This window comes from Marmota flaviventris, chromosome 10 (genome assembly GCF_047511675.1).
Source record: "Marmota flaviventris isolate mMarFla1 chromosome 10, mMarFla1.hap1, whole genome shotgun sequence".
Taxonomy (NCBI): Eukaryota; Metazoa; Chordata; class Mammalia; order Rodentia; family Sciuridae; genus Marmota; species Marmota flaviventris.
In genome coordinates this window covers 6,789,694-6,805,845 of record NC_092507.1, presented here as the reverse complement: position 1 = coordinate 6,805,845, position 16,152 = coordinate 6,789,694, and the positions used below count along the sequence as shown (strand labels likewise).

General features: G+C 38.7%; 1 protein-coding gene across 6 annotated transcripts in view; it reads right to left on the bottom strand.

Annotated features, from left to right (window-relative positions):
- The window catches only part of Kif1b (kinesin family member 1B), a 147,878-nt gene that overhangs the window by 52,596 nt on the left and 79,130 nt on the right, over positions 1-16,152 (bottom strand). The window contains exon 21 of one of the 6 annotated variants that reach the window (XM_027947533.2): positions 9,434-14,389. The exons of the other annotated variants lie outside the window; for them this stretch is intronic. Coding sequence (XP_027803334.1) covers positions 12,911-14,389 — 1,479 coding nt within the window. The 3' untranslated portion in view covers positions 9,434-12,910. Of the gene's footprint in view, positions 1-9,433; positions 14,390-16,152 lie in introns of those variants that run through there. 6 annotated transcript variants of the gene reach the window in all.

The following is a 16,152-nucleotide window of genomic DNA, read 5'->3' as shown; positions in this document are numbered from 1 at the left end:
AATAATTGATACATTGTTGTTCAGAAAAAGACACTTTAAAATATGTTCTTATACTATAAAATGGATTATTAAAACAAATCAGATTTATCCTCTGTTTCTACATCTACTCTGTGCATTTTCAATAAGAGTACTATCAGCTCAAAACGGACAAAGAAACAGTTCTGGGCAATGAAAACAATCTCATTCATTTTACGTGTAAGGCATAAATGCAAACAGTACATGAACTGTGTATCTGAGCTATTAAAACTTCATGATGGGGATAAATTAGGGGAAAACTGCCTAAAAATGTCCCTTGGGGTGTCAATGGAAAAAAAATAACACTTTAAATCTGGGTGCTATTGAAAAAAAAGAACTTTAAATTTCAGTGAAAACAAACCGGTAGGATTAAGAAAGGCGATATCCTTCACTTCATGAAACATTAAATTGCAGAATAAATGTGTTATCTTGAGATCTGTAACTGGCTTCCTGCTTCCTTTGGTTCCCCAGGAGTGACCCCAATCACAGGCTGTCATAAGACAGTCCTGGGCTGCTCCATCACACAGAGCTCTCCAAGGCACATATCAAGGTTCCACAACTGGAGTGCTGCAGAAAGCCTCCTTAACAAACTCCACTGCAGAAAGAGCTCCTGATGGCAACACCATGGATACAAACATTCTCCAAGGCTTCCAGGCTCGGTGGAGCACACCTGTAATCCCAGTGGCTCCAGAGCCTGAGGCAGGAGGACCATAAGTTCAAAGCCAGCCTCAGCAACTTAGCAAGGCCCTAAGCAGCTCAGTGAGACCCTGTCTCTAAATAAAACACAAAAAAGAGCTGAGGATGTGGCTCTGTGGTTAAGTGCCCCTGGATTTAATACCCTGTGCCAAAAACAAACAAACAACAACATTCTCTAAGGCTGTGGTCATTTGTCAGGTGGGAGAGATAGAGGCATAAGGAAAGGAAAGAAAAGGGAAGGAAGCACTCTACCACCGAGCTACACAGCCCAGCCCTTTTTGTTTTTTATTTTGAGACAGGTTGCCCATGCTGACCTTGAACTTATGATCCTCCTGACTCAGGCTCCCCAGTTGCTGGGATTACAAGTGTGTACCAGGGGGCAATATTTTCAAAGTTATTTTCTAAGCATATCATGCACCCAGATCTTTTTATTTAAATTATCATTCCTCACTAAAAGAAATTTGGGCTCCGAGAGGAAATAGTAGATTCCCAGTTTGGTGTATGGTAAGAAAGTATAAGGTGAGCCTAGAATATCTTGTGCCAGAAAAGATGGAATAGCTCAAAGACCCCTGGGATCATTTCAATTGGACACAGACTCCTACTGGCCAGTAAGTCACAACAATAAAAAAAGAAGACAGCACATTGAGTACAGGAAGAATCCATTAGTTTACAATAATACTGAATACTGAAAAGGAGGAAAAAATGGAAATATCGTCTTAAAAAAAAAAAAAAAAAAATATATATATATATATATATATATATATATATATATATATATATATATAAAAGCCAGCTAATAAATGCAGAAGGAACAACTGGGAAATCACCATACTGCAACCCCAGACTCAGAAACAGACTCAGGCAAGGATCATTAATAAATGCTAAAATAATGGAGTGAAAGGTGTACAGGAAACAGAATATTGATACAATTCAAAGTCCACTCCCAGATACCTATTATTATTATGGGAAATGATACATTTACAATGAAGAGAGCTGGAAACCAAATGTGTTAAATTTCAACATTAACAGTAACTGTCTAATGATGTGATGCCACATGAAGTACACAACATCAACTTCATAGTATTCTTAGCAAAAATGTTCAACCTAAATCGAACCTCAGGGCAACGATCATATAAATCAGAATGTGGCCTAGATTCTTAAAAACACCAATGTAATAAAGGATTTTAAAATGCCATAACCAATTTCAACATAAACCTTGAGTAAATCTTGGATTAAAAGGTACACAAATACACACACCCCTAACATTTGTATTTTTTAAATAAGGAGATTTGAAATTAAACTATTTGCACAATAGTTTAATTAAATTTTTGGACAGGATAATGATATTAAATGAACATCACTGATTTTAGGACATACACATGGAAGCACTTAGGGATCAATTATCATGATATCTGCAACTTTCCAGTGAGTCAGGAAAAAACCCACAAATAATAAGGTTGCATTGTCCTATTTTTTTCAGCTTCTTTGTAGGTTTGAAATATTTCAAAATAAATAATAAGTTAGGGGGCTGGGGTTGTGGTTCAGCAGTAGAGCACGCACTTAGCACGTGCAAGGCCCTCAGCACCACATAAAAATAAATAAATAAAATAAAGGTATCGTGTCCAACTATAACTAAAAAATAAGTATTAAAATAATAATAATAGGAGCTTGGGTTATAGCTCAGCGGTAGAGTACTTGCCTCGCACTTGTGAGGCATAAATGACCTCTGAAAATATTCTCCCTCCCTCCCTCCTTTCCTTTTTCCTGAATATTTTCAGATCCTCGGCACCACATAAAAAAATAAATAAATAATATAAATAAAGTAAAGATATTTAAATAATAATAATAATAATAAGAAGAAGAAGTAGTAGTAGCAGTAGTAGTAGTAGTAGTAGTAGGGGAGGGGGAATTATTTTCCCTTTAAAAAGAACTACATAGGGCTGAGGTTGTGGCTCAGTGGTAGAGTGCTCGCCTAACACATGTGAGGCACTGGGTTCGATCCTCAGCACCACATTAAAATGAAATAAAGATATTGTGTGTCCACCTACAACTAAAAAATAAATATTAAAAAAAGAACTACATACTACATGGGAGTCTTTCAGCAAAAAGAAAAAGACTGCTGGTTTACTGAAAAATCACCAGTTGGAAAAAAATGTTAATATTCTGAAGATTTCTTCAAGAATAAGTTTATAAGCTCATTAAACTACCATTGAAGACAAAATTCTTAGACTCACTTCCCTAAAGGCTCTGGTAGTGCTTTAATGAAGCAGGAAAATTGACATAAACAGATTTGCCATTGCCCTTGCACCAAAAAACTAACTACATTTTTTTAAAATAACTTTTTTTAGTTGTAAATGAATAATACCTTAATTTTATTTATTTTTATGTGGTGCTGAGGATCAAACCCAGTGCCTCACACATATAAGGCAAGCACTCTACCGTTGAACTACAACGGCAGCCCCCAACTACATTTTGATCTGTAATTAGTAGTTCAAATATCAACAGCATTTCTTGATCTGAGCTCCTTCCCCAAAGCAGACTGCTTATGAATTTCCAACAAGGAGGTTTTGTATGTCACCAGAAAAATTCAATCAGTATTGCATTTTCCAAGAACAAATAGATTCAGATAGTATTATTTATCTTATGGTGAAAATTAGGATAATTGTTAGGAATGTGGCCCAGTGGAAGAGTGCTTGCCTAGTATGCACAAGGCCCTGGGTTCAATCTCTAGCCACCTGCTCCTCCCACCCACCCCCAATTAAATTAGGACAATTATGGAAAGCATACTTAAAAGGAAGGAAAGGAGGGAGGGAGGGAGAATATTTTCAGAGGTCATTTATGTTTATAAAAAGTCCTAACTTGGGGCTGGGGTTGTGGCTCAGAGGTAGAGCACTCGCCTAGCATGCGTAAGGCACTGGGTTCGATCCTCAGCACCACATAAATATAAAATAAAGATATTGTGTCCACCTATAACTAAAAAATATTTTTTTAAAAAAGTCCTAACTAGTTCAAAATATTCCCTATTTTGCAAAAGCACAGTACTACCTCTTTTCTCTTCTGCAATGTTCTCTTCTATCCACCAGCCCTCATTTATAAGCCTATTTTGTGCCAGGAGCTTAGCTTTTCTTTTTTCCTTTCTTCCTTCTTTGGTTTTTCTCCCTCCTTCCCTTCCTTTTTTTTCTTTCTCTCCTCCCCTCCTTCTTTCTTTATTTTAGTACCAGGGAATGAACCAGGGGCATTAACCACTGAGCCACATCCTCACCCCCTTTTTTTTTAAATTTTGAGACAGGACCTTGTTAAGATGCTAAGGCTGGCTTTGAACCTGTGATCCTCCTGCCTCAGCCTCCTGAGCTGCTGAGATTACATGCATGCAATATCTCACCCAGCTGTATCAGGAACTGTTCTTTAAATTTGACATGGGTTATTCTGATCTTACTTCTGTAACTCTATGAAAATTATACTATGGTTAGTCTCATGTCAAAAGGAAAGAAAAAGGCTTAAAGAAAATGAACAACTTTCTACACCATTATATACAACTATAATACACCAATAAAAAATGTGGGGGACAAAGAAGAAAAAACAGAAATTGAATAACTTTCTAGACATTATACTTACTAAGTGGTGGAAATGGGATTTTAAACCAGGCAATCCAGAGCATTATTCTTACAAACATCCATCCATCCATTCATTAAAAAAATACCTTTTATGTCCCTACTGCATGCCTGATGCTAAGAATACAGAGGTCAATGGGCAAAGGTCCTATACATGAAGGAGGGAGAAGTGATAAATATAAACAAGGTATGCACTACAATTTTAGTAGAGAGAAATACTCTGAATAAAAAGGGAGGGGGCAGACACTAGGGAATAATAGGGAGAAAAAGGAATAGGAAGAAGACTTAGATAGGCGGTTAGAAACTGTTTCAGCAAACACTTAGAGGTCTCTCAGGGGCAGATATTTCAATCAAATTAACACTAACAGCAAGAGTAAAAGTCCTGAGATGGAGAGCAGCACAGGGTATTTAAGGTAAAGCAAGAAACCTGTGTGAGCGGAGTAGTAGAGAAAGGAAAGGGAAGGAAACACAGTTGAAAGTTAGGTAGCAACTGAGTTATGGAAGATAGTCTAGGTCCAGGTGAGAATGATGGACTTTATTCTAAGGTAATCACTGGGTTAACTAGTTTATGCTTTACAAACATACCACTATCTATAGGGTGTGGGAGGAACTATGGAAGGAGAACAATGCTGAAGGGAAGTTGCCTCATCTGTGGTGAAAACAGCAAAGGTGGTGAAAAGAGAAGGGAGCTGGGCTGTTCTGTAGGCACAGGAAAGGGGAACCTCTGGGGATTTGATCATGGGGTACGAGAAAAAAGGAGAAACTAAGGATGACTTGAATTTCTGGCCTGAGCTAGTTGTTCTGGTTTAGACAGTTCAGATGTGAGGCGCCTGCTGGCCATCTGGATGTCAGATCTTGGTTGTGTGCCTGCATCTAGAGCTCAGCACAGAGGGTTGCAACAGAATGATTCCTGGGATGGGACCTGGCTTCCCAGTTAGTAGTTGTGTGACTCTGGGAAAGCATGTAAAATGGGAATAATACCACCCATCTTGGAAGAGGGGTGTTGTGAGAATTCAAACCATACATGTGTTAACCACAACACATGCTCAATACACAGAAGTTATTATTTCTATCATCATCAGTGTAAAAATAGAAGGTAAAGCCACTGGATGCATGGAATTATCTGGCAGAAAGGATAAAGATCTAGAAGGAACCAGCTAGTGAGGTGGAAAGAAAATAAAAAGCCTAGAGAGGAAAGTGTCCCAGGAAGTAAAGAGTAGGCAACTCTGTTGGGGGGGGTGGGGATTGATTTAGTAAGGTCAGTACTGAGAAAACACCCTGATATTTGTAAGGAGAGATCTTTGGTGGTCCTGATAAGAGTGGCTTCAATGGGGAGGAGGGAACAAATGTCTGGATATGGGAGTTCAAGCTAGAATGGAGATAGGAAAAAAAAGAACAGCCTGGGAGGTGAACCAACTGGGAACAGTCAACCCCGAGGCTTCTCAAGGAGTATCTCTCTGAGAAGGAACAGAGAGTCAGAGTAGCAGTTCACAAGGGACATGAGGCTTTTTTGAGACTAATAAACTGATGGTGTAAGGGAGAAGGGGGTAAACGTACAGTAAGTCCTGAGAAGGTACAGAGTGCAGGGAACTAGGGCTGGGCTAAGAGAAGACCAAGAAAAGTGTGGCCACCAACAGGAGGGATGGACAGGGATGCATGCAAAACTGTAAGTTAAAAGAAGTTTTCTTCTGATTTTCCCCTCTCAGTGCAACTAAAGAATCCTCAGCTGGGAGCAAGGGCACGCTCCTTTCATTCTCAGAGGCATCTGTTACGACCTTTCAGAGCACCCTGTATTTTCCCCTCATTGTCACAAAGTGGTAGATTGACTCCTGGTGTGGCTCTCTGCCTGTCTACTCTACGACTCTGTCAACTTCATAAGGCCAGGGCTATGATGTGTTCGCCACTGAAGCATCTATCACCTATCTGTTTTCCAGATCAGAAACAGAGTCACGTGCTGATCTTTTTTTTTTTAAGAGATAACCACTGTCCATATTTAATTCATTTTTTTTAAGACAGAAGAGAGAGAATTTTTTAATATTTATTTTTCAGTTTTCGGTGGACACAACATCTTTATTTTATTTTTATGTGATGCTGAGGATCGAACCCAGCGCCCCGCGCATGCCAGGCCAGCACGTTACCACTTGAGCCACATCCCCAGCCCCTGAGCCACATCCCCAGCCCACGTGTTGATCTTAACTAGATCAACAGTTCTCAAAAGTGACTATCTTCTAGCACAGGGGTCAGCAAACCATGGCCTGTGGGCTACATACAGCGGGTTGCTTTTGTGAGCAATCCTGCTGAGACACAGCCACCCCTGTTCTTTTACTGATTGTCCATGGCTGCTTTCGTGCTATCAAGGTGGAGGTGAATAGCTGTGAAGGAAACCACATAGCCTGCAAATCTTAAGATAGTATTACCTGTGGCCTTTTACATAAAATTATTGCCAACTCCAATTCCAGGTTAATGATTCTCAAAGGTACCTGCTGGGCATGAGTATCACTTGGAATTTATCAGAGATGCAAATTATCAGGTTTTACCCCAGACCTACTGAATCAGAAACTCTAGGGGTGCACCTAGCAGTCTGTGTTCACAATCCCCAGAGGACTCTTTCGCATTTTACCATTTAAAAACCACTCTTCTGGGGTCTGTGTGAAGAGACAACTGGCCAAGTGAAAAAGATCAAGTACTTATTCTAGGTAAATTTACATTCTCATGAAAGAATCAAACAAAATGCAAAACTGTAAGTTAATTACAGGTTATCATTATTAAAACTAGGGCAGGCTGGTAATCCCAGAAACACAAGAGGCTGAGGCAGGAGGATTCCAAGTTGAGGAATCCTGAGGCCAGTCTCAGCAATTTAGTGAGGCCCTCAGCAACTTAGCAAGTCCCTGTCTCAAAATAAAAAAAGGCTAGGGGTGTAGTTCAGTGGTTAAGTGCCCTGGGCTCAATCCCTTATATGTATGTATAGTGAGAGTTGACCTGGGGTACGCATGGGCAAGAAGAGTAGTATATGAGATCAGATTTGGAAGAAGAGTTAAGCATGATGGGAAAGAATGGCAATGAGGAGGAAGCATAAGAGCCTTGAGGTGGGAAGAAACTCTGTACGTCCAAGAAACAAAAGGCCAGGGTGTCTGCAAGCGAGAGTGTCAAGACATGCAATCAGAACTAGGCAAGCAGCCAAAATACGGAAAGTGCTGTGAGCAACGAAAGATTTAGATTTCTAAGCGCAATGGAAGCCCTTGAGGCCACTGACCGGAGTTTTTAAAAGCTGATTCTGGCCAGATATGGGGGTATGTGACTGTAATCCCAGCAACCTGGGAGGCTGAGGCAGGATGATCGCAAGTTAAAGGCCGGCCTCAGCAATTTAGCAAGATCCTGCCTCAAAACAAAAAATAAAAAGGGCTGGGAAAGTAAATCAGTGGTAGAGCACCTCTGGTTTCAATCCCTAGTATTGCAAAAAATAAAATATAAAATAAAATTCTGGTTTTATGTGGATAATGGATTTGCAGGGGTTAAGAACAGAAGCAAAGAATCAAGTTAGGCTACTAGGTAAGAGATGATAGTGGCATACTTAGGGCATTCTCAGAGAAGGTGATATTTAAAGTAAAATCAATGTCACTATTCTGAGTTTTCTGATTTGACATCAGAAACTTGGCTCTATATGGCAGATTGTATTCAGCAAGCCATAACTGGGAGAGATCTACACCAAGGTGACACCCTGGTTCTTTTCAACACCTAAATTTGTTCCTCATCACCAGCAGTACTATGTAGCCAATCTCACATCTATCCTTCTCCAATGGTCCCACAACACTTTTTCCTAGACCTGAACTGCTTCTGTTTTCTCCCAACATCCCTGTTCCCTCTTGGTCTTGTTTTGAAAAGCGCTTTCTCATTTGGTTCACATAGGAACTTCCCAATTGATGTACCTGGCTCTGAATTTGCCTTCCTGAAACCCATGTTCTATACTTTGGCCATAGGGAACATTATAAAAGGCAAATCTAAGAAAGCAATCTCCCTGCTTAAAATATTTGGCAGCTTTCTCATCACACTTCAGATAATGTCTAATTCCTTAGCATGCCACAATCTTGTCCTTGTTCCAACCATTAAACCTTCCCCCCATATCTCTTACCCTCCTATACACATATGATGTTCTGACCACTTCAGGTTATTCAGAGTTCCCGGGACCTGACCTGCTTCTTTCCATCCCTTGCCACTCTTCACTTGCATAAATTCGCAGTTGTACTTTGGGATTTTGCTCATGGCTCAAGGTCCCCTGCCTTGCATCAAAAAGAGAAAACCTTCCTCCCACCCTCCCCTCTGGATGTGACTCTCACCCTGTGTCCACATTGTCATCACATGTACCACAGTGCATTATCACATACACCTCTTAGGATGGTAGGATTTTGCAAACTTTTCCATCAATTTCTCCCATAGCAGAGAAATACAAAATACCTAAAAGGAAAGGTTATGAGGCCAGATACAAATCAAGTCAAGCCTAACACTCTCTAAAGCTCATCATTTCACGTTAGAACTCATGTGGATATTGTATTCTACCACATAGTACATGACTGTTGTTTTCCAGTATAAAAAGTCAAGTCAGTCCACTAACGAGAAATATTCTGCATTGTCTGGCTTTCTCTCTAGCACACATTAAAAATCTGGGTGGATAAAACATAGGTTAAAGGGGAGAAAGTAAAATCCATACAGTTACTCAAAGCTTTTTAGAAATCTAGGATCAGTCATTTAAAGGGAAGCATAACTATTTCATTTTTTAAAAAACTTCAAATAAGAACCATATCATGAAAAAAATTGAAACCTGCTCAAGGTGAACTCAAAGAAATCAAAGTAATATTCATTTCATATGAGAAAATACTTAAGAGAAATATAACAAAAAGTAGGGGCTTAAAGATTCCTTATAAGACAGAATATTGTTAAATAGAATTGGAGCAAATATAAATGCTTCAAAAAAAACCTCAAGTTCATGTAGAATATGAAACAAGATTAGATATGCAATATCTAATGATATGAAAAAGCAATAAATAAAAGATAAGTTTAATGAGCATTACACCTTTTTTCATTTCTCCCTCTTCCCACACAGAGAAACCACACTCTTGATCAAGAATTTCAACTTTTATTAAACGAGGATTTTATTTTTTAACATTACAAACTAACTCTCCCTTTCTGAAAAGGCAGGTCTTACACTCAAAGACAATCTTCAAGCATAGTTTTAAGAAATTGAGGGGAAAATCCACAGTCATTAATAAGAAGATTCAAAGCTTCTTTTTACAGTAATAACGGGAGGAAAACCATTACATTTCACAACCTAAAGTGGTCCAAACCAAGTATACCTAGAGAAGAATTAAAAATATAGCAAAGATGACATGAACTAGACAATTACAAAAACTCCTTATAACAAATTTGACTCTGACAATACAGAATGAATGCTTGCTTTGCATTGTGCCTAAGAAGGCATCTCATTAAGGTATGCCAGGGCACAGGCAGCTTCCCCACTGCCCAGTCTTCTGTACACCTCATCAAGGCAAGTCTACAAAGGACCAGGAAGGCACCGGGCATAGTAGCTGGCTGTCTGGGGGAAGTCAATGTTATCTTCCTGGGATCTGACAGCATTTAATACAGACAGGTGTTACAAAGTCAGTGTTTGTCTGTCTGTTTTAGTATCAACCTAAAGCACAAAAGGTCACTTCAAGTCACTTCAATGTTATAATTCCTATTCATGGCATTACCAGCAAAAAGAGAAAGAAATTCACAGTGCTAGAAAGAATTAGAAGAGTAAAGAAAATGCCCTGTGTTTAGACTTATTAGATAACAGAATGTCTAATGCCCCAAGGAGTGCCATTTTGAATTGTGAAAGTACACCAATTAATTAGGTCTCTTCAACAATGCCCCATAATGTAAGGTCATTACATAATTTCATTAGTATAAGCACATTTTTTCCCGTTTTGCTATTATAATAGCCAGGAATACTTTAATAACAAAATAATCTTTTAATGATGACTATTTCTCTTTGGTCTTATAGCATTACTTATTTAGTGAGAGATTCAATGAAACACTTTTATTCATACAGTTATTTTCTAAAATAAGCATGAAACGCATGAAGGGGACATATATAGTAGTCAATATACAGTGGTTCATTTCTTCTTGCTCATCTATTTTGATGTTGTTGTTGTTGTTGTTTTGGTTTTTTGTGGGGGCTGGGTACTGGGGATTGAACCCAGGGGTACTCTGTCACTGAGGTACATCTCCAGCCCTTTACTGTTTCATTTTGAGTCAGGGTCTTACTAAATGGCTAAGGCTGATCATAAACTTGTGATCCTCCTGCCTCGGCTTCTCAAGTGATTGGGATTTTCAGGTGTGGCCACCATGCCTAGCCTGGTCATCTATGAAATTAAGGTTTTAGATGTCCAAACATTTCAGCAATATGAGGGCACCTAGATCAGCAGATGAAGCACAGACACAACCCTAATTCTTTGGAATATCATTGTGGGCAGAGTTCTTACCACAACCCACATTTGCAAATGAAATTATTATGGAACTTTCATTCTAGTGTCGCCTGATCACCAGTGGAAAGTAACTCATACCTACTATTTGATGGGAAAAGAAGGCACCTATCCATAACAAGACTAAAAGACTATCCCCCAAAATGAGAATATGTATGCTTAGCCTATGCTGCCTTAAGAAAATAAGAGCCTGTTTTTTTTTTTTTTTTTGCCAGAATTGAAAGCTAATCACTATTTTTAGAATTAAAAAATTAATTTTTGATAAGAATGGAATAGTCAGAATAATTATGTCTAAAAAGGAATAAAGAAGGACAATTTGGGTTTATAAACAATTCACTGAAGTGACTGACTTAAAGGAACCTCCCGAATACACTTAAACCAAACAGCACAGGAGACTGCCATCATGATGAAGTCAATGCATTGCAAGTTCCACTCACCCACCTCTAATCTGCCACAGAAACTTAGACTAGAACTGTTCTAGCTATGAAAGCAAAAATAATCCCCAAAGGTTCTTCTTTTAAAGGAAAAAAAAGTTAATTAGAAGCAAGTTTCTATGCATTAAGAAATCATTTTCTTAGAAACAAAGAAAAAAATACTATGATTAAAAATAATGTGTTCTAATAAAGCACAGTGCCCACACAAAAAGGAAAAAAAAAAAAAAAAAACCACCACATAATCACAATCTTGAAGGCTTCATTGAGCTAACTGCTATCTTGGCTGCAGTTTTTCACACTATTTGGAAGACAAGCATTTGACAGATGATTTAGTGTGATTTGGGAATCTTCAACACCGTGAAGTCAGGCAATCTCTGGCTCTTCACACTGCCTCAGAAAAGTTTCTGACAAGTTCAAGAGATGAAGATGAATGTAGAAAACTATTCTTTTCTTCCTATTAAAATCCATCTTTTTTTAGTGGATTCTCCAGTGAGGCAAACTGAGACCACAGAGTAAAATGAGGTAATTGATAGAGGAAATGTTTATCAGGCCTTCTCTTTGCTTGCCTGAGTATCCACAAGCATGGCAACTGCTGACCAATGAGCAGTTCATCATTGATCGTCTCTTTATTCCAGACCCAATCAAAGTTAACTTTTATTTATGATTTCATCAACTGAGAAAAGCAACAAAGAGCCATATCCCATAGCCTTCTCCTCACGTCCCACCTCATCCTCTTCCCATAAAAACAATCTCCTTATAAATTTATATATACTGTTCAAAGCACTCAAGTCTTTTGTTGGAATTTCTGTTGGCACAATTTTAGTGATAAGGGGTGTGTGTGTGTGTGTGTGACAGAGAGAAATGATACATTAAACTTCAAAATGCAAATCGCAGAAATCCACAACAGTGTCAATTTAAAAGATTTCATTCAATAATATGACAAATTTCATACATATTCTGACTCATTAAGAAAAAAACCTACTGAATCAATTCTACGTAAAATACAGAATTTTAAAAAATGGAAGCTCTACGGAAGATGCAAAACTACATATCAGGAGATATGTCTGAAGACATTTATTTTGGGCTTATGAAAATCCCAATTATACTTAAGGACAAGAGCAGACATGGATAAGAAATCCAAAGCTGTATCCACACAGTTGCATGGAATTTTTTTTAAACTAACTTCTAACACTCATTGGGAATAACAGACTTCTAATTCTACACATCAAGTTCTCCTTCTGAGTATTTGCATAAACTAAGGCAGGTTTTTCTGGATATCAGATCAATTCATAGACATAACAAACTTACACCAAAATAAGACAAGTTGGTGTAAGTGTATTAATTATCTAGGCACCAAGGAAGGAGGAAAATCTCCAAAAAATAAAGGTCTCAATGTTCTATCCAAAATTCTAGAAACTGCCCATTGATGATATCAAAGCAAAAGGGAGGTGTTGAAACGTTTGCCAGTGTTTTATGTTTTAACAATATAAAACCAGTTAATATTTTGAGGAACACAATACTAAATTCTTAACGTAAAGAGTAGGAACTCAAGGCCAAGGGATGAAAACACTCGAAGCATGAGCCACATTAACACTGCCCGTTTCCTCCACACCATTTCAGTTTGTCCAGTGTTAACTTATACTGTGGTTTCTCGACCAGCTTTGAGGTTGGGAGCTGAGAACTGTCTCCTCATCCTCGGAGGCGTCACAAACTGGCTACCGTGGCTGGATTTGTCAGTCTGCTTCTGACAAGAACCGGCTGCACTGCCTTCTACCTGACCTCCAGTGCTATGATTACAGTAAGATTGGCGGTGTTGGTGGATGTGGCGCTTCGCCTGGAAAGTCTGCAGATCAGCGGTAGGGTGACCGCTGTGCGAGTTTAATGATTCAGAGGAGGCAGATGCCTGGCAGCGTGTACTTTTCGGTTGGCCATTATTGAGAGAATTGCTTCTCCAACGCAACTGAGGTGGCTGTTGTTGATTATTAATTTGCTGCTTGCTAACCTGGATGTGATCTTGACTTCGTGTGTTCTGGGAGCCCCACGGCAACTGGGGGTCCTTAGAAGCTGCCCTCCCCACTTTTTCTTGGCTCTCTTCTTTATTTCCTTTTCTCCCTTCTTCATCTTTTGGAATTCTAAGCTCAATAACCTCATCTTCTGTTATGATGATATGCGTCCCAGGACTCCAAGAGTTTCTGTGTTTAGGGTTGCTCTTAAAGGGGAAGCGGGGCTTTCGGTTCTCGGGAGGGATGAATCTATGAGGTACATTCTGTCGACGAAGCTGCTTTGTTATCTCCTGCTGCTGCAGGTTCTTAAACCTGATTTGCTCTTGCCTCATCCACCGCAGACGTCCACGTCTGAAAGCTGGATCCCCATTCATCAGCTGGGAAACACGTTCTTCTTTGCCAAGTTCTCCGCTGTCTCCTTTACTGACATCATTCTCAGAAAGTCCACTAATTCCAACAGGCTCCTTTGCTTTGTGGTTTCCTTGGCTTTTCTGTTCCTGAGACCCAATTAGGGGCAAGACTTTCTCCATTTTGAGCATTTTATTTCTTAAGACTTTGATTTCCTCATCTTTCATATTATTTTGTTTTTTGACTTCTTGCAAAATATCTTCCAGCTTATCTATGTGTACCTTGAGGTCATCTACATCTGTCCCACCTTTACCACTGGCCATCACATCTTCAATCTTCTCATCCCCAACACCAACAGTGTCCCAGACATCCCTGGCCACTGCCCTCCAGGAGTCCCGTTCATTGGGGTCTTTTTTCCCATACATGGCACAAAGCTCTTTCATCTTAACAATGGCCAAGGCTTCAATCTCCTGCCGACTGTGCCTAAAATCATTGAGAGCGACCTCATAGCAAATCTCCTTGACAGCCTGAATCTTAAGATCTGAGATCGTGACCCACTTGGAATCTTTACTCAGGCGACGCCTTTGAGGGATCTGATACATTTTAATTGGTTCACGCTTCTTCCCACTGCTGGGGAGGCCACATTTTTTAACAATGGTTTGCAACTTGCTGGGAGGTAGCTTTTCTCTCAGAGAAGTTATCAGTTTCCAGCTCTCTTCACAGGACCTCTTGTCAGAATCGTCCCCGCTATCAGAATCCGCGTCCTTTGGAAAAACAAAATCAAAAAATGGCCCCAAAATAACCAAAATTAAAATGTAAAAAAGGAAAATCAAATTGAAGAAAAAGCAAGCAAAAAAGCCTTAACCAGTTTAAAAACAAAACAAACAAACAAAAAAACTAAAACCAAACCAAAAAAAACCATAAATGATGTGGAAGTCTATTAAGACATATTCCTATGTAGGTTACTGTTAGTAAGAAAAAAAAAAGTTTATTTAGAATTCCTAACCCAAAATTTCACTTTCTGGCTTAAGTGATGAAATATGCAATCATATTTCTTATAGGAAGTGAGTCTCCCACTTTAAGGTCATCTGACAATTTAACAACTTAGTGTGAGATAACATCTCCACTGTATCAAGAAAAGGGAGTCAAACCTATGCCCATACATGCTAACAACCCATGCAGCCACATCCCCACATTTGCCTTGGTTATTGCTGTTGTTTCTTCCAGATTCTCCTTCCCCGTGAGTGAGCACAGATGCCATACAAAGATGTGATGAGCAGGCGGATTAACAAAGGTTAGTAAGGCTGTAGGACGCCAGGTTTTGTTTAGCTTTACTAAAAAGAGCAGCCCTAGAAAAGAGTTAGAGGATGAGAAAGTAGAAAAGAAGCAAACAGAGATGTTGTTAAAAGTGCTAAGAATACCTAGTAGACCGTGTGAGGTTCTTATCAACCAAATTTTTTTCTGTCAGGCAAGAGGGTTCTGAACTGAGTCCTTCCAGGAGCAGATACCGGCATATTTTTTTTTTTTAAAGTTGTAGTTGGACACAATATCTTTACTTTATTTATTTATTTTTATGTGGTGCTAAGCATTGAACCCAGAGCATCACACGTGCTAGGCAAGTGCTCTACCTCTGAGCCACAACCCCAGCCCCAGATACTGGCATATTAATTGGTATATTTGTAACCCAGGGAACAAGGAAGCATTAAAAAAAGGATCCTTATAGTGGATCTTATTTATTTTTTCACACAATTAAATCAATGAAATCTAATCTTCAAAATTTTGTAATTTGCCAGATCAAAAATTACTAGGTAAATAGACTTCTGCTAAATATAATTTAGCAGAAATTAAATTTAATTTAAATTAAATTTAAATTCCCAAAGTAACAGGATATTTATTTTATTTTATTTTTTAGTTGTAGATAGACACAATATCTTTATTTTATTTATTTATTTTTATGTGGTGCTGAGGGTCATGCGTGTGAGGCAAGCGCTCTACCACTGAGCTACAACCCCAGCCCCATAACAGGGTATTTTAATATATAAAACAGAGATGTTTTCTATCTAAAAAACCCATAGCATTTCTAGCTATTTAAGGAATATCACTTTTAAGTGACAATACTTCCAATGAATATATAAAACACAAACGTAAAATGGATCCCCTATAAAATCTATGTTTAACTCTTGTTTTTTCAGCTGTTTATCTCTACATCATTACCTCTTTTCTGAAAAACTTCACAGAGCTATAAGAAGGCAATGTTGGGGGCTGGGATTGTGGCTCAGTGGTAGAGCGCTTGCCTAGCATACATGAGATGCTGGGTTCGATCCCCAGCACCACATAAAAACAAAATAAAGGTATTGTGTCCATTTATAACTAAAAAATATTTAAAAAAAAAAAAAAGAAGGCAATGTTGGATTTACAATTATACATAATAGGATTAGGAAGAATTTCTATTCAGGAAGTAATTTTCTTGGAAAAGAAAATACTTACTAGAATTTCAAGATCGTCTACTAGGGCTGAGGTATTTCTC